Source organism: Rhineura floridana, chromosome 20 (genome assembly GCF_030035675.1).
Source record: "Rhineura floridana isolate rRhiFlo1 chromosome 20, rRhiFlo1.hap2, whole genome shotgun sequence".
Classification (NCBI taxonomy): Eukaryota; Metazoa; Chordata; class Lepidosauria; order Squamata; family Rhineuridae; genus Rhineura; species Rhineura floridana.
Window position 1 is genome coordinate 19,483,626 of NC_084499.1, and position 26,429 is coordinate 19,510,054.

The window sequence follows — 26,429 nt, forward strand, 5'->3', positions numbered from 1 at the left end:
GCCTTCACATCCCTAATTGCAACAAAATGTCACAGTGTGCAGTATTCCTTTTCAGGATGCAAGCCAGCCAGCCATGCCCTTTTCCAGGATGCTCCATTTCATTCTTCTCTTGTCCTGCTGGTTTTCCATTTTCTGGGTTTCCCCGCCCTCCTCTGGACGTTCACTTGTTAAAGCAATACAGTTGGTGGCACCTGCCCTGTGGAATTCTCTCCCCTTAAATGTTAGACAGGCACCATCTCTGTTATCTTTTCGGCGCCTATTGAAGATCTTCCCCTTTTGAACAAGCCTTTTAAGCTGAGACCTATCCCAGTCTGTGTCTGTGTTGGAATTGCTTTTTAATATGTTCTTAAACCTTCTTTTTTAAAAATGTTTTTAATCTTAGACAATGTTTTGAAAGCTTTTCTTAAGAAACGTTTTTAAAGATGTGTTGTTTTAATGTGTTTTAAAGTTTATTTTTATGATGTTTTTAAGTTTTTAGTGCTTTTGTTTGCTGCCCTGGGCTCCTGCTGGGCGGAAGGGCAGAATATAAATCAAATAATAAATAAATAAATACAGTTGACCCACCCCCTCCCCAAGAATGTCAGGGGAAATGTCGGAATTGTACCTCCTTGAAAAGACAGGAGAGCTTAACTGAGAGCTATTCACACCCATGGAGATCGCACTTCAATTCTGGCTTTTTTAAATTTTTATTTTATTTTTTGCACTATCAAAAAATCACTAGGAAAACCCAGGAGAGTTGCAGATAGATGATGGACACCCCCTTTGCCCCCATTAAATGTGCATGAATGAGGCATGGTGACTCCACACTAATTTCTTTTTGCATTAATATCACATATTTCATCCAAGGAGCTCAAGGTGGTGTACATAGTTCATCCCCTCTCCATATTCTCCTCACCACAACCCTGTGATGTAGGCTAGGCTGAGAACTGGTGGCTGGCCCAAGGTCGCCCGGTGAGCTTCATGGGCGAGTCAGGGATTTGAACCCTTGTCTCCCAATGTCAAAGTTCACCACTCTAACCACTATACCACACATGGTTGTATCCAGCCAAGTTCTACTTTTGTCACAGAATAACAAATGTTGCAGTTACTTCCCTAACCAAACTTATATTAGGTTAGATCCAGCTAGAATAGAGCCACTGAACTTAATAGACCTAACAGACTCATGGCCATTATTTTCAGTGGCTCTGCTCTGAGTAAGGATGGAACAGCAGTTAGATTTAGTTGGCATTTAAAAGCAAACCTACCTAGAGTGTACTTTTTGAATCAATATGCAAACTGAAACGGCTTCCAAAACTCCCCCTTCCCTTAATTTTGCAATGCAGTTATTCCCTCGAGTAATGCGGACACGGTTGTGAATGCTTTAATGTATGCATGAAAATGCATCTATTTGAGAAAATAACGTACAAAAATGCATCCTCTTAGGGAAAATTGCTTTGCAAAACTGTGTGAGTAACGGAGAAATTCGCCCGAAAGTGCTGATGAATTTTCATGAGGACTTTTTTTTTTTAAATGGCAAGCTGATGTGGATTTGTGCAGAACCAAACTTGATGTTTATAATGGTTTTTAACTGCAACTGTGTTTTAGAAAGTTTTTAACTGCTTTTAGAATGCTTTTCTTTTTCTTCTTAAATGGTTTTGTTGATATGTTTGCCGCCCTGGGCTCTTTCGAGAGGAATGGTGGCATAAAAATTTAACAAATAAAATAGAGTGGAAGCTTGTTATAATGCAGCTCACTGTACCATGGATTCAGGTATACTGCGGGTCTGACGATGTCCCCGAGTACGATACTGTATACTGTACCGTAGTTTTCATTATAACACGGAACCCCTATAATGTGGATGCATCCTTTGTCCCCTGACCCCTACGTTATAGCGAGGGTCTACTGTAAAAGAAATAAATATCAGAAAGATTGTGAGGAACCAAAATCGACAGATCCACCCACCCTTTAACTAAGCAGAACTAACACTGCATATGGTCCACAAGGTGTATTTTGTACAACTTGTCATTCTCTCTCTTTCTCCTGATTTGGACTGGCTGTATGTAGGGTGGCTGTCTCCAGCAGTTGCGCCACAGGGTGGACGTCATGGATCCGGGCTTCCAACAGAAACTGGAGAGCGAGAAGGAGGTCATACGCAGGGCCATCCAGAAGGAGCTAAAAATCAAGGAAGGAGCTGAGAATCTGCGTCGGGTCACCACCGACAAAAAGAATCTGGTGCATGTGGAAGGCATGCTAAAATCGTCCAACTGCAAGTTGGAACAGCTGCATCAGGAACTCCAGGACCTCAATGCCAGGATTGTAGTAAAAGAGACAGAGGTGGCCAGGACAGGTGAGGAACGAAGCGGGGGAAAGTTGATTCAGTATGTATTTAAAAACAAACCTGCCTAAACCACACTTTCTGAAACAATACGAGAACTGAAAACACAGCCATCTTTTGAAATGTGTAGTTCTCTAAATGTTTCGGTGCAATTCTGAAAGTAATGCAAACAATAATGCACGTGGTGGGGTGAAATTGCTTTCTGTGCTCCAATTACTGGCCTAGGCGGCACCATCTAGGACAGCGGTTCCCAATTTCCCCCCCCCCTCATGCACTACTTGAAAATCACGGAGGGTCTTGGCAGACCACTTAATGATTTTTTTTCTGCCGTTGTAACATGCCGTGCTAGATGCTGTATGATTTTTAATTGCTTTTTATTGGCTTTTAAAATTTCTTATATTGTATTTTTTTTGTATTGTTATTTGAATTCCGTAGAAATATATAGAATTCAGATTGTGTTTTTCACAGACATGCCGTGGACCACTGAATGAAGCTCGTGGACCACTGGTTGGGCACCCTGTACTAGGGTAAAGTGTGCCTAAAATGCATATATTTATGAACATAGCAATACAAGAATGCATTACATTAGGGAAAATTGCTTTGCAAAAATGCACATATTGGGAGGAATTTGCACTAAAATGCCAATGAATTTTCACGAGGGGTTAAAAATAAATAAATCCCAAAATGATGTGGAGAACTGATCATAAGACTGGAAAAATGAGAAACCAAAATTGACAGATTTGGTCATCCTTACAGGGGTGGCATGCACTGAGCATGTAGAATTGAGGGAGGCTGATGGGGAATGGATTTTTGGGGTCTGACTGTGTGGGAGTTGGCTGGGCAGCTCTGATACTAAATGATATATATCAGCAGTATGTGTGTGTGTGTGTTTGGGGGGGGACCTGTGGCCCTCAAGATGTTGCTTATCTCCAACTTCCATCCGCTTCAGGTGCCGTGCCGAATCGTAAAAGAAATAATAGAATAAAAAATACAATAAATAAGAAAAGAAATAAGGTTTTACACATCTATGCAGTTGTACAAATAAAAAATAAGAAAACTACATGTAAAATCTTGATATACATAACTTGCCATTTCTTTATAACAGAACGCAATTTGAGGTTGTTAAAAAGATTATAACCATTATGAACAAAGATTCTAAACAAAGTGTGCTTTATAAAAATGTTTATATAAATCCCTATTGGAAATCAAAACAAAGAAGAGGCAGTGCATTTGTTTAGCATCACTCCAGCTCTGTAATTGTTCCAGACATATATTCATGTTCTGCGTTCTTTTCCTGACCAGAAAATTTCTGCAACACCAAAACGATCAACGTACATTTCTCATTGTTTTGTGTCTGACTAGCATCGGCTTAAAAAATAATACTGTCCTGAACTTCCACTTGAGGTGGCTTTTCCACCTCCTTCCAAGTAGAAATGAAGTCTTACAGGAATGTATCCAGCTAGTTTATTGATTGTAAGTCACTCTGGGTTCCCTCTTGTGAAGAAAAGTGACTAACAAATTAAATAAATAAGCAAAAGCATAATAAACAGAGATAACTTCAAACTTCAGAAACTTGTAGACATACAAGGTATCAAAATACATACAATGTATCAAAAATCAGTAGTTTTAAAGCAAGTCCGTGTACAAAAATTGCAGGCTTGCCTAAACAGCGAAACTTATTTAAACAGACTCCAAGAACAATCCACCAAAGAAGCCTGGCTAAGATGAACAGGCGTCCATCTCCTTCTTCCAGTTTTAATTGTGGTCTTAAGTCTTGGGGTGGTAAACCTTGTTTAGCCCAGGGGCCGCATTCACTTCTGAGAAACCTTCTGAGGGCCGCGTGCCAGGGGTAGGCAGGACCAGAGGCAAAAGTGGGCGGGGCCACAAATGCAACCTTTGTGCGGCAAGCTAGTAGCTACACATGCTCTTCTCTATCCTCTGTCCAGCAAAGCAAGACGCATGATCAGAGTTTCAAGGACACATTGGGACTGTGAGGGGAAGGGCAGTTAACAAGTTAAAACAGACAAATGCGTGCATAAATTCTGCAAAATAAGGGGAAGACTTTGATTTTCATGCCTGGCTTGTGGGCTACCAAGGGGTATCCAGTTGAATGCTGTGGGGGGAAATGGAATGGTGGATTAACTGGGCCCATCTTGGCCCGATCCTGATGTTGTTACAGATGAAAAGGTGTCCCCTGATCCTTGCGTCTGGGGAAAGAGCCCGGGCCCGGCGTCAAGGAGGATCGGGGCGCTGAAGAAGCAGCTTCACATTGAGATGAAGGTGAAGCATGGCACGGAGAACTTGATCCAGATGTATTCCAGCACCACAAAGGTCAGCCAGTCACCTCCCCTCCCCCCCCAGCTTGGGTGGAGATTTCTGTTGGAGTTGCACATTTTTATGAGATGCTGTAAAGTATTTTTCGTTATTATTTGTGAGCTTTCAGCTGTGGACCCGTCTGCACTATGCATTTATAGTGCTTTGACACCACTTTCAACAGTCTTGGTTTCCCCCCTCCAAAAGATTCTGGGAACTGTAGTTTGTGAAGAGTGCTGAGTGGTGTTAGATGACCTCTGTTCCCCGCACAGAGCTACAATTCCCAGAGTTCCCTGGGAAGAGGGATGGATTGTTCAACCGTTCCAGGAATTGTAGCTCCGTGAGAATAACTCTGAGCGCTCTTCACAAACTACAGTTCCCAGAATTCTTTGGGAGAAGCCGAATGGGAGGAGCCAGAGAAGAATGGGCAGGACTAGCAGGGACCATAGAGGCACTTGGAGGGGAAAAGCCTTTGCCCTTCTCTCGGGTGCTTGCTTTGAGCCCGAAGCACAGGAAATTGATGGCTGGGTGTCACTAAGTGTGTCTTATAATTATGGGTGCCCTTTGGCTGGCTGAGCCATCACCTTTTTTTGTCCTTCCTGGCCAGGAACGGAAGCTCCTGGCAACCGCTGAACAGATGCTGCACGAGAGCAAGACCAAGATCGAATTGATCCGCATGCAGATTGTGAAGGTGTCCCAGGCGGTAGGGGGCACAGAAGGCGACACGGTGGATCCGGCAGGTATGAGATGACACCGGGCGTTGGCTGGCAGTTTTTGGAGGCTATCTTTCAGGCCAGAAACAGCTCCAGGCCAGCTAGCTCAGTATTGTCTACACTGGCCGGTAGCCGCACTCCAGGGATTTCAGGCAGGGAGTGTTTCCCAGCCCTATCTAAAGATGCCATTGGGGATTAAACCTGGGACCTTCTGCATGCAGAGCAGGTGCTCTGCCACTGAGCGATGCTTCTGTCTTTTAAGGGTAAAGCAAGGTTCTAGTCCTCATGGCTGTCACATCAATGAAAGAAATAAACAAATCTGATCTATCCTTTCCTCGTGGTTCTGAATAAAGGGTCTAATTAAGGAAGGACATAGGGAGTTGCCTTATACGGAGTTGGAGCGTTGGTCCATCTAGCGCTCCATAGCTATTTGCAAATGTTTCATTATTTTGCATAATTTATTTTATTTCTGCTAGTCGTAGGAAGGGGCAAATAGCTACGACGGACACTGTAAAGGAACCCACTCCCTAAACATTGGAAATCCTACTGAAAACAGCTTCAGAGTTACCTGGAATTGCTGACACACTTTCGGTTCTTGCTTTGCAGGCAATAAGGACCAGAAACTTGTTTTCTGCTTTAAAACGAGTAAAAAACAAAAGCAGGGATTCTCAAGGTGCTGGATTGTTCACCCGTACCAAACTCCAGACAACCCCGGTTCATTTCTGAAGGTGCAGAATTTCCAGGTTACAAACACAGGAAGCTGCCTTAGCTTGATAGACGATCCATGTAGCTCTGTATTGTCTACACTGACAGGCAGCAGCTCTGCAAGGTTTCAGGCAGGGTCTTTCCTAGCCCTACCTGGAGATGCCATTGGGTCTTGAACCCGGGACCTTCTGCATGTAAGGCAGATGCTCTGCTGCGGAGCTACGGCCCCTTCCCCAGAGAATTGCTCATCTTGTTTTTCCCATTTGCCTCCCATTTTGCCAGCCAGAGAGGGAGGCCCGTTCAGTCCCCTCGAGTTGCGCCTGGAGGAACTGCGGCATCGGCTGCATGTCGAAGCTGCGGTAGCGGAAGGGGCCAAGAATGTGGTGAAGATCCTTGGCAGCAGGCGCGGGCTGGACCGGAAAATGTTGGCTGAGGTAAGCAAGCTGGGCAGGTGAGCCCTAGCCCTCGTCCGTAGCCCTCGCCTTCAGTGAGGCTGTCAAGGAGGCTTCCCCCAAAACTTGGTTCAGTTCGTTCTGGGTGCTGATAGTTGGTTGGAGGCGCCCCCCCCCATTCCCTTCACAGAGCTGCAATTGTCAGAGTTCCCTGGGAAGAGAAATGGATTGTTAAACCGCTCTGGGAATTTGGGATCTCCCAACAGCGCTCAACTCCCTTAATCAACTACAATTCCCAGGATTCTTTGGGGGAAGAGGGTGCAACAACAAAACTTTTTTTCCCCACAGCCCTCAAACCAATCTACTTTTTTCTCTCTCCTTCCTTCCTTCCTTCCTTCCTTCCTTCCTTCCTTCCTTCCTTCCTTCCTTCCTTCCTTCCTTCCTTCCTTCCTTCCTTCCTTCCTTCCTTCCTTCCAGGCTCAGGCACGTCTGCAGGAATCCTTGCAGAAGATCGATCTGCTGCGTCTCTCCCTCGAGCATCTCCTCTGCAATTTGCCTACCTGTCACCCAAAGCGGGAGTTCATCAAGCAGGAGCTCATGAACATTTCCTCTTTGGGGCCTCCGCCAGGCAGCAGTGGGCAGCCATTTTCCCCCTTGATCAAACCCGCAGCGCTTACAGGTAACTTGGGCTGGGGGCAGCAGTTTGGAGAGCTGTGTGGAGCTGCAGTCAGACTGTGGCACCTGGGTTCAAATCCCCCCCACTCAGCGTTGAAGGACACTAAGAGGCTTGTCTCTCAGCTTAGCCTACCTCACAGGGTTGTGGTGAGGATAAAATGGGGAGGGGGAAGAACCATGTCTACCACCTTGAGCTCCTTGGAGGAAAGGTGGGATATCAAGAGCCACATTCCGTTCTGGGCAACCTTTTGGAGGGCTGTAAGCCAGTGGTAGGTGGGGCCAGAGGCAGAAGTGGGAGGAGCAACACATGTAAATTTTGCTTTCATACTGTAGGGTAGTTTCACATACTAGGGATGCGGTAGAATTCTGCCCAAATTGGATTTGGTGCCAGATGTTCCATTAATTTGCTTATTCTCTGTCATCACAGATTGGATTTTTATGTAAAGATTTTCCGCCGGTATTTTTGAAAACGTTTTGTTTTTAATCTGCCTCTAAAATACTGATATTAATATTGACATCCTTATTGATATTTTCTTTAATTCATTTGTTTCCTTGCAAAATATTTTTAAAATGCTGATATTCATACCAATATTTTCCGCGGGGGAGAAAAAAGGTTTGGTAAAAGCAGTGGCTGGTGGACAAAGGACAAACTTGAATCAATACTGGCCTGTTAGGTCGACGGGATGCTTTTGAACCGGCGCTGGCCAACGGATGCCATCCCTAACGTACACACCTCCTCCATCCAGTGAGAAAGAGACATTATCACATGCAAGGACACATTCAGGCCAGCAAAAACGCTTGAGGCTCAAAGGAAAGGCCAGTGAAGGGTGTCGCCCATAAAGAGTTCTGAGGGCTACATAGAGAGGTCTGGAGGGCCACATTTGGTCCCCAGGCCTGAGGCTTCCTGACCCCTGACCTGTATGCGCTTCCTAAAACATTTGTTGCAAGTGATTCTTCCTGTTCTTTGCCACTGATATCCTTCCTCAGGGACGCTGGAAGTGCGACTGATGGGCTGCCAGGATGTGCTGGAGAGGGTTCCTGGCCGTTCCCGAGCGGTCAGTTCAACGCCCATCTACGGGAGCCCCAGCGACTCAAAGCCCATGGCCTGGACGAGGGTTGGCATGAGTCTGCACAGCCGATGTGCTCTGGGGAAACACATTCTGAATGAAGAACTGTGCAGTGAGTGTTGGGATCCCCTGTTCAGTTGCTCGGTGGAGTCCTTTCGACATTTGTTTTTGGTATATACTGTACCTCTGTCTCAGCGCTGGTTGTCAATGCCTTTAGAAAAAGTGCGGATTAGGGGGGTTCACCTATCATCAAATTTCTCCTCTTTTCCTATTTGGAAATCAGGTTGTGGGTGGGATGCTTTTGCCGGTATTGCTGGATTGTGAGAATTGCTGCTAGCGTGTTTTTCTTCCTTCCAGTGGTCCTGCCTTGATGGAAGACTAACTTTGGTGGTCTTTCAGGGATGGGGTCTCCCCCATTCCGTTGCCGGATACGTACTCTGGATCTCATAAGATCCCCTGGGTGACTTTCCTTTTCTCATATGATGCAGGTGAAGTTCTTGCAGTGCTCAAGGTAGACAGCAAGGTTGTTGGCCAGACAAACTGGGGACCAGTTAACAACCAAGCCTGGGACCAAACATTTATCATCGAATTGGATAGAGTAAGTGTGGGTGGGTGGGTGTGAAGCTGGCATATGTGGTTCTCTTCCCCTCCCCCATTATCCTCACAACAGCCTTGTGAGGTAGGTTAGGCTTAGAGTGACAGAGCCAAGATCACCCAGCGAGCATCATGGCTGAGCAGGAATCACAACCTGGCTCTCCTGGGTCATAACCCAACTTCTTCATAATATTATTAAAATTTATATCCCATCCTTCCGCTCGAAGGAGCCCAGGATAGCAAACACATCAAAAGAATACAAAGAAAAACAAAACATTCTAGGAACAGCTGAGGAGAAAAACATTATTCTGCCCAGTGATCTCTGGGTTGCCATGGTCCTGCAGACATCAGCTACACTGCACTCATAAGAACGGACAGATCTAAAAGGCATGAACAGTTATATTTTTAAAGGCCTTCCCCTGGGGCCAAAACAATGGGATGGTACCAGATGAGACTCCTTGGGGAGAGAGTTGCAGGGACAGGATGCTACAACTGAGGACGCCATTTCTGGTCAACGCCTGCCTTGCGTCAGCTAAAAGGCTCCAGAGGCTGCTGTTACTGCTTGGGGAGGTTTTAGGGGAGAAGGTGGCCCTTGAAAGCGACAGGTGCCAAGCCATTCAAGGGTTTAAAGGGGAACAGGGGCACTTTGAATTGTGCCCAGCCAGCAAGCCAGCTGCAGCATTTTTGCAGCTGACTGCCACTTTAGAACAGTCTTCAAGGGGAGCCCTGAGTGTAATGCACTGCAGTAGTCCAGGCGAGATATTACTGGTGTTAGAGAGTAGATAACAGGAGGCCAGGCAATCTGCCCAAGACGGGGGCTCTAACCAGCACGTGGGTGTGTGAAATCTATAGCGTCCTTAACTTTTCCTTTCTTGTCCAGTCTCGAGAGCTGGAAATCTCTGTTTATTGGCGTGACTGGCGGGAGCTGTGTGCAGTGAAGTTCTTGCGCCTGGACGACTTCCTTGATAATGAGTGCCATGGCCTGTGTGTCCCCCTTGAGCCCCAAGGGACGCTCTTTGCAGAGGTAAAGCAGCTGGATGCTCTCGGAATGTGGGCTCTCAACCCAGAGAGGTCGAGCCTTGTAACTCTAGGGGAATGATATGCAAGCCAACTGGGCTGTTTGGAGGAGGAGAGGAACATAGTTTTGGGGTTTTTTAATCCATTTTGAAATCCACAAGTTGAGGCACCTTGGTCCCATCCTCAGGGAAACGCACCATTTCTATCCTTCATTTTAGGGGTGAGGAATTTGAGGACTGGGGGCAAAATGCAGCCCCTCTCTGTCTGTTCCAGGCGTCACCCTCCACTGGCTTTGCGCCCGCTTTGAGTGGTTTTTGCCTCACTGGGATGTGAACTCCGATAATGGCTTTTGCGTGCCTGGGATGGAGTGTGTGTGTGTGTGTGCAGGTGTGCAGAAACAACTGTACAAAGGTACAGTTGTGGCCCCCAGAAGGTTACTCAGAAGGAAAAGAGGCTCTTGGCTGAAAAAAGGTTCCACACCCCAGTTTTTTCTAGGGATGAGATCCATTGGCCAGTGTCAACTCATTCCATCGACCTTAACAAGCTGGTATCGATCTGAATTCATTTTTTGTCCACTAGCTGCTGCCTTTACCGATTCGGTTTTTCCCTCGCAAAAAAAAAAAAATTGAGATTGAGATTGATAATTTTAAAGGAAATATCAATAATTTGCAAGGAGATATCGATATCTTGAAAGGAAATGTCGATCAAATTATCGTTCTTAATATCAGTGCTTTAGAGGCGTTTTTGAAAATAACCACAGAAGATCACTACATAAAAATCTGATCTGCTACGGTAGAGAATAAGTGAATAAATGGAAAATCCAGATTGGGTGGAATTCTAGCACATCCTTAATTTGTTCCCCCTGCCTTTCCTCCGCAGGTCACATTCACGAACCCTGTGATTGAGACCCGGTCTAGGTTGCAGCGTCAGAAGCGCATTTTCCCCAAACAAAAAGGTAAGAGGGTGAGGAGGCCAGGTGGGGCGCCACACCTGGATTGGGGGCAGATGTCGATGGCATCCCTTTTCTCTCTCCTCGTAGATGATTGGACCCCTTGCTTTACGACAGGCGTGGGGAACCTTTGGCCCTCCAGGCGTGGCTGAACCACAACTCCCATCAGCCCCAGCAATCATGGCCAATGGCCAGGGATGATGGGAGTCAGAGTTGAAAACATCTGGTGGGCACCATGTTGACAATGGCTGTTCTGCAAACACACACATTTTTCAGCACCGAGTGATGCCAACTCCCAAGGCATTTAGAGCATACAGTCTCCCCCCCCCCAAGGTAACAATATTAGATAGTTCTTAAGGTTTAGGCCAGTGGTTCCCAAACTTTTCTTCCACAGATCATTTGAAAATTGCAGATGATCTTGGTGGACCCCTTAATGATTTTTCTGCCTGTTGCAGCAATCATAATGTGTTGTGCTAGGTGCTGTATGGTTTTTAATTGTGTCTGTGTTGCTTCTGTTATTTCTCAAGTTGTATTTCACTGCATTACAATTTGCGTTCCCTAGAATTCAAATTGTAATGCAATAAAATATTGTTTTATGTATTTATTTATTTGATTATTTGATTTATATCCCGCCCTTCCTCCCAGCAGGAGCCCAGGGCGGCAATATCAGAAATAAAATAAGTAATAACAATATAATTAAAAATCAGTTTGAATATTTAATGCAGACGTGCACAGACCACTGGAATGAAGGTCATGGATCACTGTTTGTAACCCCTGGTTTAGGCAGTTTCTATCCCCCGGTAACCCCAAAATACCCTAGAATCCTCTGCAATGTCTTGGCTATCGGCGGTAGACTTATCTTATCTTATTTTAGCATGTGTTTTTAAATTGGGTTTTTTTTAAATGTGTTTTTAAATTTGTATATTTGTTTTTAATGTTTTTAATTGTTGTAAACCACCCAGAGAGCTTCGGCTATGGGGCAATATACAAATGTAATAAATAATAATAATAATCTCAGCGGTTCTTCAGGAGATGAATGAAAATGGGGAGGGGAACCCACCATCTTTGAAGGTTGATTTCGGCAGGTTTTCAATTCTGGTTTCTGCAGGCAAAGAGTTTCTCCGAGCCTCTCAGATGAATATCAACATTGCCACCTGGGGGCGTCTGATGATGAACTTCCTGCCCCCTTGCAGTTCCCTAAGTACATTGAGCCCCCCTCTTCGGGATTCCATGTGTCCAGATATCGCTTCTCCACCCCCTTCTCGGAGTCGAGTTGATCCGGGGGCAACGGTGTCCAGGTAACTCAAAGATTCTGACCGGTGCCAACAAACGGAGAGCGCTTCCAAGTTCATCTAAGTACACATCTCATTTTCCCCCCCGTTAAGCGTGATATGCAGAAATGGCTGGTGATACAGAATTCACTGATAGCCTTCACCATCCTGGTGCCCTGCAGATGTTTTAGACCTCCCTGCTTAAACTGTAGGCTGATGCTGAGTTAAGAATGCATCAGTTTAGAGGGAAGCTGATTACGAATACAATAAAGTAAAGTTTGGAACAGATTTTCTTCTCTTTTTAAAAATAATAATGCCGATGACAGCTGTGACCTGCTGCGAGAAATCAATGCAGGTCTGAAAACAATGTGGATTGTCAGAGTATGTCAAAATCCGGTAATAAATCTGATTTAGCAAATATTCTCCCCCATCCCTAGCTAAGATCCCCTTCCTCTGTATCGTTGGCACTCTACCAGTGCTTTGATGTCTACCTTTGAGAGAAATTTGAGAGACAGGCCCCTTAAATATATATATGTCTCTCAACATGCAGTGACTACCCGATGGTTAAACTGACATTTGATGATGAGCCCCCTCCCAAGCCGCCGCGCCTCTTCCTGGAATCTTCTCCCAAGGAGCCGGTGACATCTCCATCTCCTTTGGATCCTGTGGTAAGTTGTGGTGGCGCTGTGGTGGCTGTATTTCAATTTTTTAAAAAATAATATTTTTTTTTATTAGCAAAGAGGAAGAAAAGGAGAACAAGAAAGAAGGAAGGGAAAAGAAATAATATATAATTTTTTAAAAGCCCACCATTGGCTTATATTAAGGATACAATAACCATTAGTGCATCCATCCTAAGTTAAACATATAAGTTAATAGAAGCCCTCCAGATGTCCGAATAGGTATCAAATTAGGTGCCGCATTAGGTGGGTCTGTCTTCTGCTCCTATAGGGCTCTATCAACCCCACTGGAAAGCTTGTCTTGCGGCGGTTGATTTTCTTTTCTCCTACGATTTCAGAATCTGAACAGGTTACATGGAGATGGACATATCTGTGGTTCGCAAGAGGCAAGCCAGGGTACCGCTGGGTGAGTACCAGAGTAGGAGAAGAGGATGCCAGTGGATTTGTGGGTCAATTCTTGTATGTTCATTATAATTAATAAAAAAAAATTAAAACAATAATTGATTGTGGAGATGAGCCTAAACAAATCAGTACTAATAGGTGTGTTTATATATGTGCATAATATGAGAGCTAGTGTGGTATAGTGGTTAGAGAGTCGGACTAGGATCAAATCCCCACCCAGCCATAAAGCTTGCTTGGGCCAGTAACAGTCCACATTCACACCACACGTTTATTCCACTATTATTCCATTTTAAACAGTCACGGCTTCTTCCCCCAAAGAATCCTGGGAAGTATAGTTTGTGAAGGGTGCCGAGAGTTGTTTGGAAACCCCTAATTCCCCTCACAGAGCTACCATTCCCTGAGCATTTTAACACTCAGTGCCTCTTCCCAGAGAATGGTGGGAATTGTCTCCTAACACATCTCAGCACCCTTCACAAACTACACTTCCCAGGGTTCTCTGGGGGAAGCTATGGCTGCTTAAAGTGGAATAGTACCAGAATAAATGTATGCTGTGAAGATGGCCGCAGTCTTTCATCCTAATATACCTCGCTGGGTTGTTGTGAGGCTAAAATGGAGGAGGAGAACTATGTACTTCCGAGGGAGGTGGTGCTTTTCTGTGTTCTATGTATGGAATTTGCTCCACAAGAGGCAGCAATGGCCACATGGCTTTAAAAGGATTTAAAAGGGCAAATTCCTGGAGGAGAAGGCTATCTGTGGCTACGAGCCACAGTGGCTACACTCTCCCTCCGCTGTTTCTTGGGAACTGTAGGTGGGGAGAGCACTGCTGTTGCGCTCTGGTCCTGCTTGCAGGCTTCCCTTTGGGGCACCTGTTCGGCCACTGTGAGAACAGGAGGCTGGACTAGATGGCCTTTGGGGAACCTGTTCGATGACCACTGTGAGAACAGGAGGCTGGACTAGATGGGCCTTTTCTCCTGATCCAGCAGGGCACTTATTTATGTTCTTATGTTCTACCTCCACTGTTGGTGGCAGTGTACCAGTTCCTAGGAATCAGAAGTGAAGAGAGTTGCTGCTGTTGCACTCGGCTCCTGTTTTGCAGACTTCCCATTGGGGCATCTGGTTGGGCACTGTCAGAACAGGATGCTGGACTAGATTGACTTTTGACCTGACACGGGCCATTCTTAAGGCCTTGATGTTGGGGGCCTCCTGAGGACATACCTTTCTCCTGCCTCTCCCTTCCCACCCTGCAAGAGGCCCTTGAAATTTACTGTCTGGTGTTTCCTTGGTAACTGTTTTGCGGCAACCCGAATGCTCTCCGCAGCACCTGTTGCCGCTTCTTCTTTAAAACCTACCTTATCTCTCATTTCCTGGCTTGGTGGTACCTGCTCGTAACATGATGGACAGAGTTTTGCTGTAATCTGGGCCTATCAGTTCTCCAATCCTCCAATCCCATTTTGATCAGTCCTCCCCCCCTTTTTTTCGACCTCCATAACCATCCCACCCACTCACCCCTTTCTCCCAAAGATACTCCCATCCCTGCTGTCGCCTCACTCCCTTTGCAGTTACTTTGTCTGAAAGCTTCCCCCAAATTCTCTGCTTCAGTGATTCTCTGCTGCAACGATGCTTTCTTCTGTCAACAGGAAGAGGACTGTCCGGTTTGAGGACTTTTGTTGCATTTCTGTGCTGGGACGTGGGCACTTTGGAAAGGTAAGAGGTTTGTGGGGGATGGGGGGTCCCCCCCACGAGAGGAAATGCGGGGCCTTTTAAACAGATCCTTTTTATTTTTTTCCCACTGCTGCAAATTCTGAAGTGCAAACTGGGAACACAGAAAGAGCTACGCTAGCCATAAGGATGAGTGTGTGAATGCAATTCAAGTGCATTAAAAAAAAACCCTGAAATTGTAGCCCCAGGGGTGGTGGTCTGAGCAAGATTGTGGGACCACTGGGATAGGGAGGAGAGTTGAGTTACAGGATTTCAGGCAGGGAGCCTTTCCCCTCCCCTGCCTGGAGATGCCAAGGATTGAAACTGGGACCTTCTGCATGCAAAGCAGGTGTTCTGCCACTGAGCTAAGGCTCCTTCTCATTAAAGAGGAGAGCCTCATACCGAGTCATGCCATGCAAGGCAGTATGTCCTGCACTGACTGGCAGCTGCTCTCCAAGGTTTCAGGCTGGATTCTTCCCCAGCTGTACCTGAGAGATGTTGCCGGGGATTGAACCTTCTGCATGCCAGACAGATGCTCTGCCACTGAGCCACGGCCCTTCCGCAGAAGGGCTTCTGTGTTGCCAAAATCACCAAATTACTGTATTTCAGGTGTTGTTGACTCAGCATAAGACCACAGGTAAGCTGTATGCCATCAAAGCCCTGAAGAAACACGAAATCATTGGCCGGGATGATGTGGACAGGTGAATATTTGGTCAGAGACAGCCCAGCAAACATTAGCCTGGTGGGATTTCTGATGAACAGCTGATCAGCATGTTTGTCCAGCAAAACGAGAGACCTTGTTTATTTGTTTTAAAACAACCCTTCTACCACCCCTTCATATTTTTTGGGGGGGGGGAGGAGGATACCAGAGTACTGTGCATTCCTAATAAAAATGCAGCAATGCAACAAGTAAATGCAATCAACAAAAGCAACTTACAGCAGGTTAAAATGCTGGTGTGAATAAATCCATTTGTACTAGGTGCTGGAAAGATTGCGGTGTTGATGGCTGGCGGATCGCTTGGGGGGAATGTTTGAAAGTTGGGGCGCCACAGCTGAAAAACACCCCCTTTTTGTTGAGTACCATGCCTTTGATAAAGGAGATGCTCAGAGGACCAAGGTTTCAGGAGAAGATCTCAAGCTGTTTAGGGTTTTAAGTGCCAGCCCCTCCAGTTGATCCTGGAAGTGTTCACGCTATCGGTGATGGATTTTAAACAAAACTGGTGTTGTATGCAAAACTCTTTTACAGCTTCCAGCTTCCACATTTAATGAGTGTAATAACGATACAAGAATTAATGTTATTTAATTAATTTAATTAAGAATTAATTAATGTTATTTGCTATTTAACTTAATTTTTTGTATAATGTATTGCTTTATGGATGTATTGCCTTGCTGATGCATTTTTATATTTGTGTTTACTTTTTCTGTAAGCCACCTTGAGGGCTGTTTGGCCGAAAGGCGGGGTATAAATAAACATTAACATAACATAACAAAAATCTGGCCACATCAACTTTCTGGTATCTGCGAGAACTTCTAAGTCATCTTCAAGGGTAGCCCCAGCTAAAACGAATCAGAAGACTTACTTTTAAATGCCTGATGGTGCCCAGTGGTGATCTTTTTATTTCATCAGGCATTTTAAAGTAAGTTTTCTGATTCATTTTAGCTGACTTTATCTTTATTGCATCTTTTGAACTGTACATCACTTAGACACTATGTTACAAAGCGGCATGTAAATTTCCCTTAACTTGGTCTTGTGAAATCATTGTTTTTGAACTGTTTTAACTGTTACTCTGTTACTTGTTGTATTTTTTTTTAAATGCATGTTTTTAATGCTTTGATGGAATTGTTTTAGTGCGCATTTTATTTATGTATGGATTTTAGGTTCTATTTTATACTTGCAAACCACTTGCCGCCCTGGGCTCCTGCTGGGAGGAAGGGCGGGATATAAATCTAATAATAATAATAATAATAACCACTTAGAAGCCATTGTGGAAATAAGCTTAATTAATTTCCTACTTGGCCAAAAACTCCGTGGCTGGGATTACACTTTTAAAGAACAGACATGGAATTCTCTGATACCGACCTTTCATTCTTATTTATTTCTTTATTTTTTAAAAAGAGCTGGTTCCTAGTCCTCATGGTTACAAGGAGAGATGCAAAAAGCAAGCAGGGCAGGGGAGTTTCCTTCCATTCATTTTTGGCTCCCTGATGCTTTCTCTTAACTTAATCCCTGGCAGCTTGAATTGCGAGAAGCGCATCTTTGAAGTGGTCAACTCCTTCGGCCACCCCTTCCTGGTGAACATGTTTGCTTGCTTCCAGACCCCCAGCCACGTGTGTTTTGCGATGGACTATGCCCCCGGGGGGGACCTCATGATGCAGATTTGTGTAGACAACTTTCCAGAGCACGTGACGCGGTGAGCTGGTTGAGGTCTCTCCTCTCTAAATATCCTTACTGGTATGATGGTGTTTTTCAGTAACACAAGAACTAGCGCAGGTTCAAGGCCTGCCCCACAGCTAGGGATGTGCTGGAATTCTGCCCAATTTGGATTTGGTGCCAAATGTTTCATTAATTTGCTTATTCTCTATTGTTGAGGGTCGGATTTTTATGTACCGATTTTCCATGGCTATTTTCAAAATTGGATTTAAAAAAACTCTCAAAAATATCAGTATTAAGAATAATAATTGTATCGATATTTCCTTTCATTTATCAATAGTAAAATATCTATAGTAATATCAATATTTTTTTTGTGAGGGGGGAAAAAGATCAGTAAAAGCAGCAGATAGTGGACAAAGAACAAACTCGAATTGATACCAGCCTGTTAAGTCGACGGAATGCTTTTGAACCGGCACTGGCCAATGGATCCCATCCCTACCCCCAGCAAAGTGCCATCTGCACGCACACCCCTTTTGATGTCTGTGCTCACTCCCTTTCTTGGCAGGAAAGAACATGGTCCTCCCCCCCTCCACATTTTATCCTCACAACAACCCTTTGAGGTAGGTTAGGTGAGAGTGTGACTGCCCCAAGGAACTTCATGGCTGAGTGGGGATTCGAACCCACATCTCCCAAGTCCTAGTCCAGCATCCTAACTGCTACACTACCCTGGCTCTCACACTCCTTGTCTATTTTTTTAAAAAATCCTTTATACAGGTTCTACTCAGCCTGTGTGGTGCTGGGACTCCAGTTTTTACATGAGAAGAAGATAATTTACAGGTAAGATACTAAAATACATATTTGGATACAGTTTGCTGAAACTGTGCAGCTAAGTTTAGTTTAGTTGTCGTTTTTCAGGGGACGTCGAGGATTTTTTCCCGTTAAATACAATAGCATTTTAAATAAACGTAAACCTACAGTGTACATTTCCTAGTTTTAGGTTTAATTTTAGATACTCCATTTAGGCTTACCTCAATTTTTAATTAAATTAAAAAAGATGGGGGTTTCTCATATGGCTCTCTCCAAATCAGGCTAGATATCCTGCAATTAAGAGTGTGATCAATTAAAGTTGCCATATTTAAACAACAGTTCTGAAGCAAAAGCCAGCTTTCATCCAAGATGAGGCTATTGATGGTGTGCTTTAGAGGGTTGTTGTTACAATTATTGACATCGTAGGTACAGCTATGCTGGAAACCTTTTTATCTGAGTTTTTCTGCCACCGTAGTGACTTTCTTGCAAAGAATCCTGGGCACTGTGTTTTGTTGAAGCTGCTGAGACTTCTAAACAGTCTCACAAAGGAAGGAGGGGGACGAGACTCCCTGGGGCTGATGGGAGTTGTAGATCATCTCGTGTTACGACATACATTGAGCACTTGAAATATGCTATATACATGCTGTGGTCGTGATTATTATTTACTCCTTCCAAGAGCAAACTCACCTGGTGCGTGCCAATAGGATTTAGCCAAAACAGGCCCTCTGAGGAAAAACTAAAGAGGGAGATATTGTCAAGCTTATGAGAACATTAAGGTTTCCCAAAATATTTTTTTGGGGGGCAGAAAATAGCCTGGTAAGGACTGAGCATGCTTACCTGCCACAAAATGTTTAGGGGAGGGGGCAGGAACTGGGGAAGAGAAATGGAAGACTATTGCAAAAGAAAGCATGGCCAACTGGTACAAGAAATAGGAATCCTTCATGTGAATCGTCATCAGTGCTTTTTTTTAGGGGGGGGGATGAGGTCCTCATATCGTAAGAAAAGTGCCCTGGGTGCCTGTATAAAATGGCTGGCATGAGCAGCAAAGAAGACACGCTGCTACTTCCTAGGTCATCACCAAAAAAGCCCTGATGCTGATAATTAAATAATCGTATGAAGATGACAGGCTGTATTCAACGTTCTCTGTTTGCTAGCGCATGTTCTTGCACTAGCGCATGGGTGAGTTTTAATGTCATGCAACAGAGGAACCAGTGCAACAAGTTGCCACTAGCGCAACAGGCTGTGCAGGCTGTGGCTGGACAAAGTTACCAGCAACTTGTTTATGCATTTTCTTGTGCATCAATGTTCTGCTGGCAGAAAAACATTTTGTCAGCAGGACAAGTGTACCACCAAATGGGGATGTGCTAGGAATCTGCCCAATTCGGCTTCGATAATGATTTTCTCACTAATTCACTTAGTCTCTATCATTGCGGATCAAATTTTTATGTAGCAATTTTCGGTTGCTATTTTTGAAAAAATCCACCTCTAAAATATTGATATTACGAATGATAATTTTGTCAGTATTTCCTTTAGTAATAATAATAATAAAACCAATAAAATAATACATTATTTTATTTTGTGCAATTGTGTATATGTCTCTTCCCATAATAACAGCACCCCCTCACAATGCCCTCTCCTCCCCATATGCTGTTAGCATGCAGGTAACCTGGGCTGTTCCTTCCTTTTTGTATTTAGGGATCTGAAAATGGATAACCTTCTCCTAGATGCTGAGGGCTTTGTGAAGATTGGCGACTTTGGGCTTTGCAAGGAAGGCAAGTGATTTGGCCACCCTTACAACTAGCCACAACTGCTGCAGCTGATTTGACTGGCCTGAAACATTTTGCTCCTTGAGGGTGCATCCACAGCTTACATTTAAAGCACTATGAAATTAGTTTAAACAGTCATGGCTTCTTCCCCCAAAGAATCCTGGGAAATGTAGTTTGTTAAGGGTGCTGAGAGTTATTAGAAGATCCCTATTCCCCTCACAGAGCTATGATTCCCAGAGTTCTGCTTTGGGAGCAGCACCGTGACCTGGAGACAGGGTGGGTAGGGGGAGAGGCAGCTTTTGTGGAAGATACCAAAATAATTCAAGGGAGCAAAATCCCAAATTGACCTCTTTAAACTGGGCAACGGAACTGAGCCTCTGTGCATTTTGTGATTTCATGCTAGTACAAAAGGTGATGTTGGAATACATAATTCAGTTATGGTTGTGTGAGAACCTCTCATTTAAAAAAAAACACAAATGAGTTTCTAGACCTCATGGCTACAAAGATAAACTTGAAAGAGCAATGCCTGGGGAAATCCCCGTAACCAGAGAAGGGGACTGGTACTTGGTATGCTTTTTAACGCTGAGAATGGAAGGGACCTCAATGCTTTCCCAAGTTCCTTGTTCCAATAGTGCTCCTCGCTACTGGAACCAGCAGAATCCAGTGCTGCAGAATAAAAGGCTTTTGATTCTAATCTTAGTTATTTTAAAATCTTTCATATCCTGCTTTTCCATAATTAAGCGTTCAAGGCAGCTAACAATATTTAGAAAATAAAATCCAAAACAATCAACGAAATTAGCAGTTTACCCACAGATCCCCTCCTAAATCCTCCTAAGAGCATAGATGAATGTGTTAATAGTTTAGCAACCGTTGCATAAACTCTTGTAATGCAAAAGAGAGAGAGAGAGACAGAGATTAAGAGAAGATTTCAACAGATGTTAGCGGAGTTTCAGTTAGCCACTGCCTGGTGCTTAAAAGTTGGTAAGTGTCTACGTTGAGTGGATATCCCTGGAGAGGTTATTCCAGTGGATATTTTCAGTTGCAACTTGCATAACATATAAAGTTAAGGTAATAATAATAATAATAATAATAATAATAGATTTGTTAGTCACTTGTTACCCAAAGGTCTCCAAGCTGTTAAAAACACATACCTCATTCCATAAAAATTAAATTATAAACAGCAACAACCACTCCCATATAGCCACAGACAGCTTTGGTAGCACACTAATAACAAAACAATATCATCTCAGTCTGTCAAATGCCTGGGGGAAAAGCCATAACCTGGTGCTGAAAAGATGTCAACAAAGGCACCAGGCAGACCTCACTAGGGAGCGTATTCCACAGAGCCACCACTGAAAAGGCCCTGTCCTTTCTCCCCACCCCCTCGAGCCTCCCTCACTGGCACAGTTCGCTGGGGCTGATAGGAGTTGTAGTCCAACAGCACAACCTGATGTCCTCCAGGTGGCAATGGACTACAACTCCCATCATCCCTGACTGTTGGGCATGCTGGCTGCTGGGACTTGTAATCCAATAACATCTGGAGGACACCACCTTGACTCCCTTTGCTCTGATGCATTAAGATGGCCTCCTGTTTTCTCTCCCTTTAGGGATAGGTTTCGGAGACCGAACCAGCACCTTCTGTGGCACCCCCGAGTTCCTGGCTCCCGAAGTCCTGACCGACCCCTCCTACACCCGGGCGGTAGACTGGTGGGGGCTCGGAGTGCTGATTTTTGAAATGTTGGTTGGGGAGGTAAGTGACACCACCAAAGGTGGGCTGGGCCTGGCAAGATTTTTGTTTATCCCTGCACATAGAAAACTAGCACACAAGGCTTAGAGATGCTTACTTTCTACGTGCAGGGAATTGATATTTTGTTTTGCTTTTCTGTACATTGAACTGGGACAGACATGGGTTGATTCTTGCAGTGAAGTTTAGGTCTGACGTCCATTTAGATGAGAGCTAATTGCCAACAATTCCCCCCCCCTCAGCTTCTCATTCCATAGGGAATGAAGGCAGCATGTTTCCGAATACCAGTTGCTGGAAACTGCAGGAGGGGAGAGTTGCTGTTGTGCTCAGGTCCTGCTTGCGGGCTTCCCATAATGGGCATCTGGTTTAAAATAAAGACATGCCTGGTTGACCACCACGAGGACAGGAATCTGGACTAGATGGGACCCCTTTGGTCTGATCCAGCAGCCAGGCTCTTCTGAGGTTCTTATGTTGAGGTGCATGCCAGCTGTCCTTAACACCAGAAGTCATGAAATTGGTAAACTTTCCCAAATTAAATGGGCAAGTTGCTTTTCCCACCCTCCTGCAAAGAAGTAAACTGAACAAGGACTGGATTGTGCAGCTGTTTTGACCAGCAGGATCCTGTCTTGCTTCCGTTCCAGTCTCCGTTCCCTGGAGACAATGAAGAGGAGGTGTTTGACAGCATCATCAACGAAGACGCCCATTACCCGCAATTCCTTGCCTCGCACGCGGTCTCCATCATGCGTCAGGTACAGCCCTGGAATCCCTCGAGGAGAGAAAAGCTCTGCTTGGTGGGAAGCCGTGCTGAATCTGTGGGGGTGAATGGCTCTTGCGCTCAGGTCCTCCTTGGGGGCTTCCCATAAATGGGCATCTGGGAGGACAGGAGGCCGGGCTCTGATGGGCCCCCTTTGGCCTGATCCGGCAGCCAGGCTCTTCGGATGCCCTTCGGATGCCCTTCGGATGCCCTTATCTGTGCAGAGATGCTCTCATGGAGCTCCTGGGTTATAGCCAACTAGGTTTAACTCAGAGGAGACCCGTTGAAATGAATGGCCCTAAATGAGTTATGTTTGTTAATTTCAGTGGGTCTGCTGTAAGCCTAATGTTGGCGGTAACCCTGTTAGTTTCAGAGCGGCTTGCACAGGAGGGGGACTGTGGGGCCCTTTTTTGGGGGTCTATTTCCCACTCCCTTGCCCATTTGCACCCACAGTCTGCTGGCCTTTGCACCGGTGGCCTTATCCCTCTGGGTCATTTTGGGGGGGTCTTTTTACTTTTTCCTGCAGTTCTTCCAAAAGTGTCCAGAGCATCGCCTTGGAGGAGGAGAGGGAGATGCGGAGGAGATTAAAAGGCAGCCCTTTTTCAAGGTAAACAGAGGGGGCTGAGATCCTCCCCCCCCCTTGATGAAGGGCCAGGCTCTGTGCCTTCCCTGCCTGACACCCTGGAGTGCTGCTGCCTGTCATGATAGGCAATACTGACCTAGATGGACCTATGTTGCTACTTAATTCAGCCCTTTTGATTCAGAAGCTTGAGGACTAGAATCTTACTGTATTTTTAGGGGGAAGGGATGTAGCTCAGTGGTAGAGCACCTGCTTAGCATTCAGAAGGTGTCAGGCTCAATCCCCGATGACATCGCCAGTTAGGCCTGGAAGACACTCCCTATCTGAAACCCTGGAGAGCTGCTGCTGGTCAGTGTAGACAGTACTGTGCTAGATGGACCAATGGTCTGACTTGCTCTGCTTTGCTGATTGGGGCTGATGGGAGTTGTAGTCCAAGACATCTGGATGGTGAAACCTTTCTTAAATATTAGACTACAGATATTATTACAAAATCATAGAATAGTAGAGTTGGAAGGGGCCTATAAGGCCATCGAGTCCAACCCCCACTTGATGCAGGAATCCAATTAAATATTATTATTATTATTACCATCATAGTCAACATCAATTTATACCCTTCCCTTCCTCCAGAAGGGCAACAAACACATCAATAATATTTTTAAAAAACATTTACAATCAGTTAAAAACATTCTCTCAACCAGTGATTTTCAGGGTTGCCAGGAACCGTGTCTTTTAGCCACCAAATGCCTGAATAAACAGGAATGATTCCTAGTTGCCACCTAGATAGAATGATCCCATGTTTCTCTCTGTGTTTCCCAGGAGATTGACTGGGATGCCCTCTTTGCCAGGACCGTTAAGCCTCCTTTTGTGCCCACCTTGAGAGGTGCCACCGATGTCAGCAATTTTGACAGGGTGTTCACCTCCCAGGAGGCCACCCTGACCCCTCCGGATGATCTCCCCCCGCTTACTGCAGAAGAGCAGGCCAGGTTCAAAGACTTTGACTCTGTTTCCAGACACCTGCTGGAGCTCTGATTATTATTATTTTACTGACTGGGTCACGAAGAGCCCATTCAGATATCCTCACCTCCATTTGCTGCTAGAGAACTAATGTGGACCTGCTCCTGTTTGGGGGAGGCCCTGTTTTCCAGCAGTGCTGACTTTGTTCACGTACACATGAAGCCATGCAGGAAATGGGACAATGCTTTTACAGTATGGCTACAGAGGTTTTTACCCTCTGCAAGGTCTCTGGCGCACGGATGAGGCTGGGGCAGACACCAAGATTTCTGGGGATGTCATGCTAGATTGCTGCAGGTATTTAAACATCAATTTTATTTGGGACCCAAGAGGTGACGATAGCATGTAGGAGCGGGCAATGCAAGGCTTCCGGCACTTCCTGTTTAGACACGATGGAGACGTGAACCAAAGTCATACTTTTTCACCTTTTTCACTGGAGAATTCAGGGACTGTTTGAATGCCTCTCTTGTGTTTGGAAATTCTGTTTCACCTAAGACATAGAGGCAGAGGAACAGGAGGTGAATGGTGCTCGTAGTTCTCTTTCCAACACTGCCATGTCTAAAATCACCAAGCAATAAGGCTCATCCTGGGTGCTTTGAATATAAAAGCAAGTACCTCTTGAAGAAAAATCTTGCCTGCTACTTGCAGAGATCCGTGCCTGGCAGAGGGGAAAAAATAAAAATAACGTCAGACGTTGTCCTCTCCAACATTAACTTACGTTTGATCCTCCTGAGGAATTTTGTGATGAGGAATCAAGTTTACCAAAGCCAGGATAATGAAGGATCTGTTTGGACCTGAAGTCTCCTTTCCAGAGGATCTCTTCCGATTTCACTTTCCCAGACACACAAGGCTCTTTGAATGGGCTGGAGTGGAGCGATATGTGCAATTTGTTCCTGTTGAATGTCAAAGGTGAGCGGCAGACTTGAATTCGGCTTGTGAATGTGTAGAACTGCCAGGCAGCCAGATCTCACCTATGAAGCCCCTCGCCCATGCACCAAGTCCTATAAACTGTCCTTGAGTCTCTGCTAGGGGAAAAAACAGACCCTTGCGCCCTTTTTTGTGCATTTCTCCATGTGGAGGGTGGACCTCTGGAGGATGGAGCGGGGCCACATCCCCTGCCTGGCCCTCCCCATGTCCATGCACCACCACGAACGTCTGCAAAGGGGAAAGCTGCATGGTTAGATTTTTACACTATGGGAATCTTGCGCGATCAGAGTTCTCAGTCGCATGGAAGCGTTAGCATGTACAGCTATACACAGAAAAGTTGCTCCTTTGTGGACATCTCTGTTGATGTGCGGATGCTGAGGGCGTGCATGATGGACAACTTTGGAGACCGGCGCAAAGAGATGCAGCCTCCTCCATCTCCCCTATGTGCAGAGGAATGAGTGAAAGGGGCCTTTGTCATTCCTGAATCTTTGAACTGCACTCTCATGAAGAATCATGCATTAAAATTCCAGAGTTTGCTCACAGCGCGGGTTGAAAAGAGAAGGTCTGTTGTCTTTCCATCCCTTTGGAGACAGCTGGTGGGTGGGTTTCCCTCCCCCACCTTTGTGAATACAATTATAATATTTTCTGTTATGCCTCTCGTTTGCTGCACCAGCTCCTAGGAGCCTGGATTTATTTGCCTTCATTTCCAAAGATGCTACTTTAGGGCCACTGTAAACAGATGTGCTCCTATTCCACTGTCCCCCCCCCCCACGGATTTCTATGTCTTGAATAAAAACACTGGCAAACAAGCGAACATGACCAAGAAGTGGGGGGGGGGAAGGGAATGCAATGGCAAGAGAATCCCAGCTCAGCAAGAAAGCAAAATGTCCGAGGATTTCCAAATTGCATGTTGTGATTTAATATTTAAAATAAAAGTGTTTTGGATTTGAAACCAGAGCATGATGCGTGTTTGTGGCCTGAAAGGGCGATTCTGCTGCGACTCGCATCAGGCACGCAGGTGAGAGCTTGGTGCTGATCTATGATGTCATTGGCGGGCGCCAGAGGTCAGGGCCCTCCCGAATCAGCGAACAGCAAGGCTGGTGCAGTGTTGTCATTCCAGGGCAAACAGCGATTTACAAGCACAGGGATAGGGAACCAGAACTACAACTCCCAGCATGACCAATGGTTGGGGATGATGGGAGTTGTAGCTCTCCAGCTGTTGTTGGACTACAAGTTCACCATCCCTATAATATAAAGTACTTGCTTCGGGTTTTGCTTACACTCTCACCATGCCGACTGAATTAAGCTTGCAGCATATTATGATAAAGCACTTCTGTTGCAAGGGGCAGGGCCCTAGGTCAGGCATACAGCATCTGCTTTGCATGCAAAAGGTCTCAGATTCCATTGGATTCAAGTAACTTCCTGGGTTCTTCTTTAAATCAACCCGATTCAGAAAAATAAGGACTAGAATCTTACTTTATTTATAGGAGAAGGGCCTTAGGTCAGTGGCAAAGCATTTAAAAAGCCCCAAGTGCAATCCCCAATGGCATCTCCCGATAAGACTGGGAATGTCCTGCTTGGAACCTTGGAGAGCGCTGCCAGTCAGTGTAGACAATATTGAGCTGGTGTCTGACTCAATGACTGCTGGGAGGAAGGGCAGGATATAAATCCAATTTAAAAAT

The 26,429-nt window shown here is 45.2% G+C and overlaps 1 protein-coding gene across 2 annotated transcripts in view; it reads left to right on the forward strand.

The window, feature by feature from the left end:
• Positions 1–25,699, forward strand: part of PKN3 (protein kinase N3) — a 30,477-nt gene extending 4,778 nt beyond the window's left edge. For both annotated transcript variants that reach the window (XM_061603553.1, XM_061603552.1), the window contains exons 2-22: positions 2,044–2,326; positions 4,494–4,645; positions 5,235–5,367; positions 6,328–6,479; positions 6,915–7,116; positions 8,100–8,291; positions 8,668–8,777; positions 9,654–9,797; positions 10,670–10,745; positions 11,848–12,037; positions 12,561–12,678; positions 13,026–13,093; positions 14,727–14,793; positions 15,397–15,488; positions 17,022–17,198; positions 17,933–17,995; positions 19,661–19,737; positions 21,339–21,481; positions 22,117–22,224; positions 22,756–22,836; positions 23,626–25,699. In XM_061603553.1, coding sequence (XP_061459537.1) covers positions 2,083–2,326; positions 4,494–4,645; positions 5,235–5,367; positions 6,328–6,479; positions 6,915–7,116; positions 8,100–8,291; positions 8,668–8,777; positions 9,654–9,797; positions 10,670–10,745; positions 11,848–12,037; positions 12,561–12,678; positions 13,026–13,093; positions 14,727–14,793; positions 15,397–15,488; positions 17,022–17,198; positions 17,933–17,995; positions 19,661–19,737; positions 21,339–21,481; positions 22,117–22,224; positions 22,756–22,836; positions 23,626–23,838 — 2,802 coding nt within the window. In that variant the 5' untranslated portion in view covers positions 2,044–2,082 and the 3' untranslated portion in view covers positions 23,839–25,699. The remainder of the gene's footprint in view (positions 1–2,043; positions 2,327–4,493; positions 4,646–5,234; positions 5,368–6,327; positions 6,480–6,914; positions 7,117–8,099; positions 8,292–8,667; positions 8,778–9,653; positions 9,798–10,669; positions 10,746–11,847; positions 12,038–12,560; positions 12,679–13,025; positions 13,094–14,726; positions 14,794–15,396; positions 15,489–17,021; positions 17,199–17,932; positions 17,996–19,660; positions 19,738–21,338; positions 21,482–22,116; positions 22,225–22,755; positions 22,837–23,625) is intronic.
• The last annotated feature ends 730 nt before the right edge of the window (positions 25,700–26,429 follow it).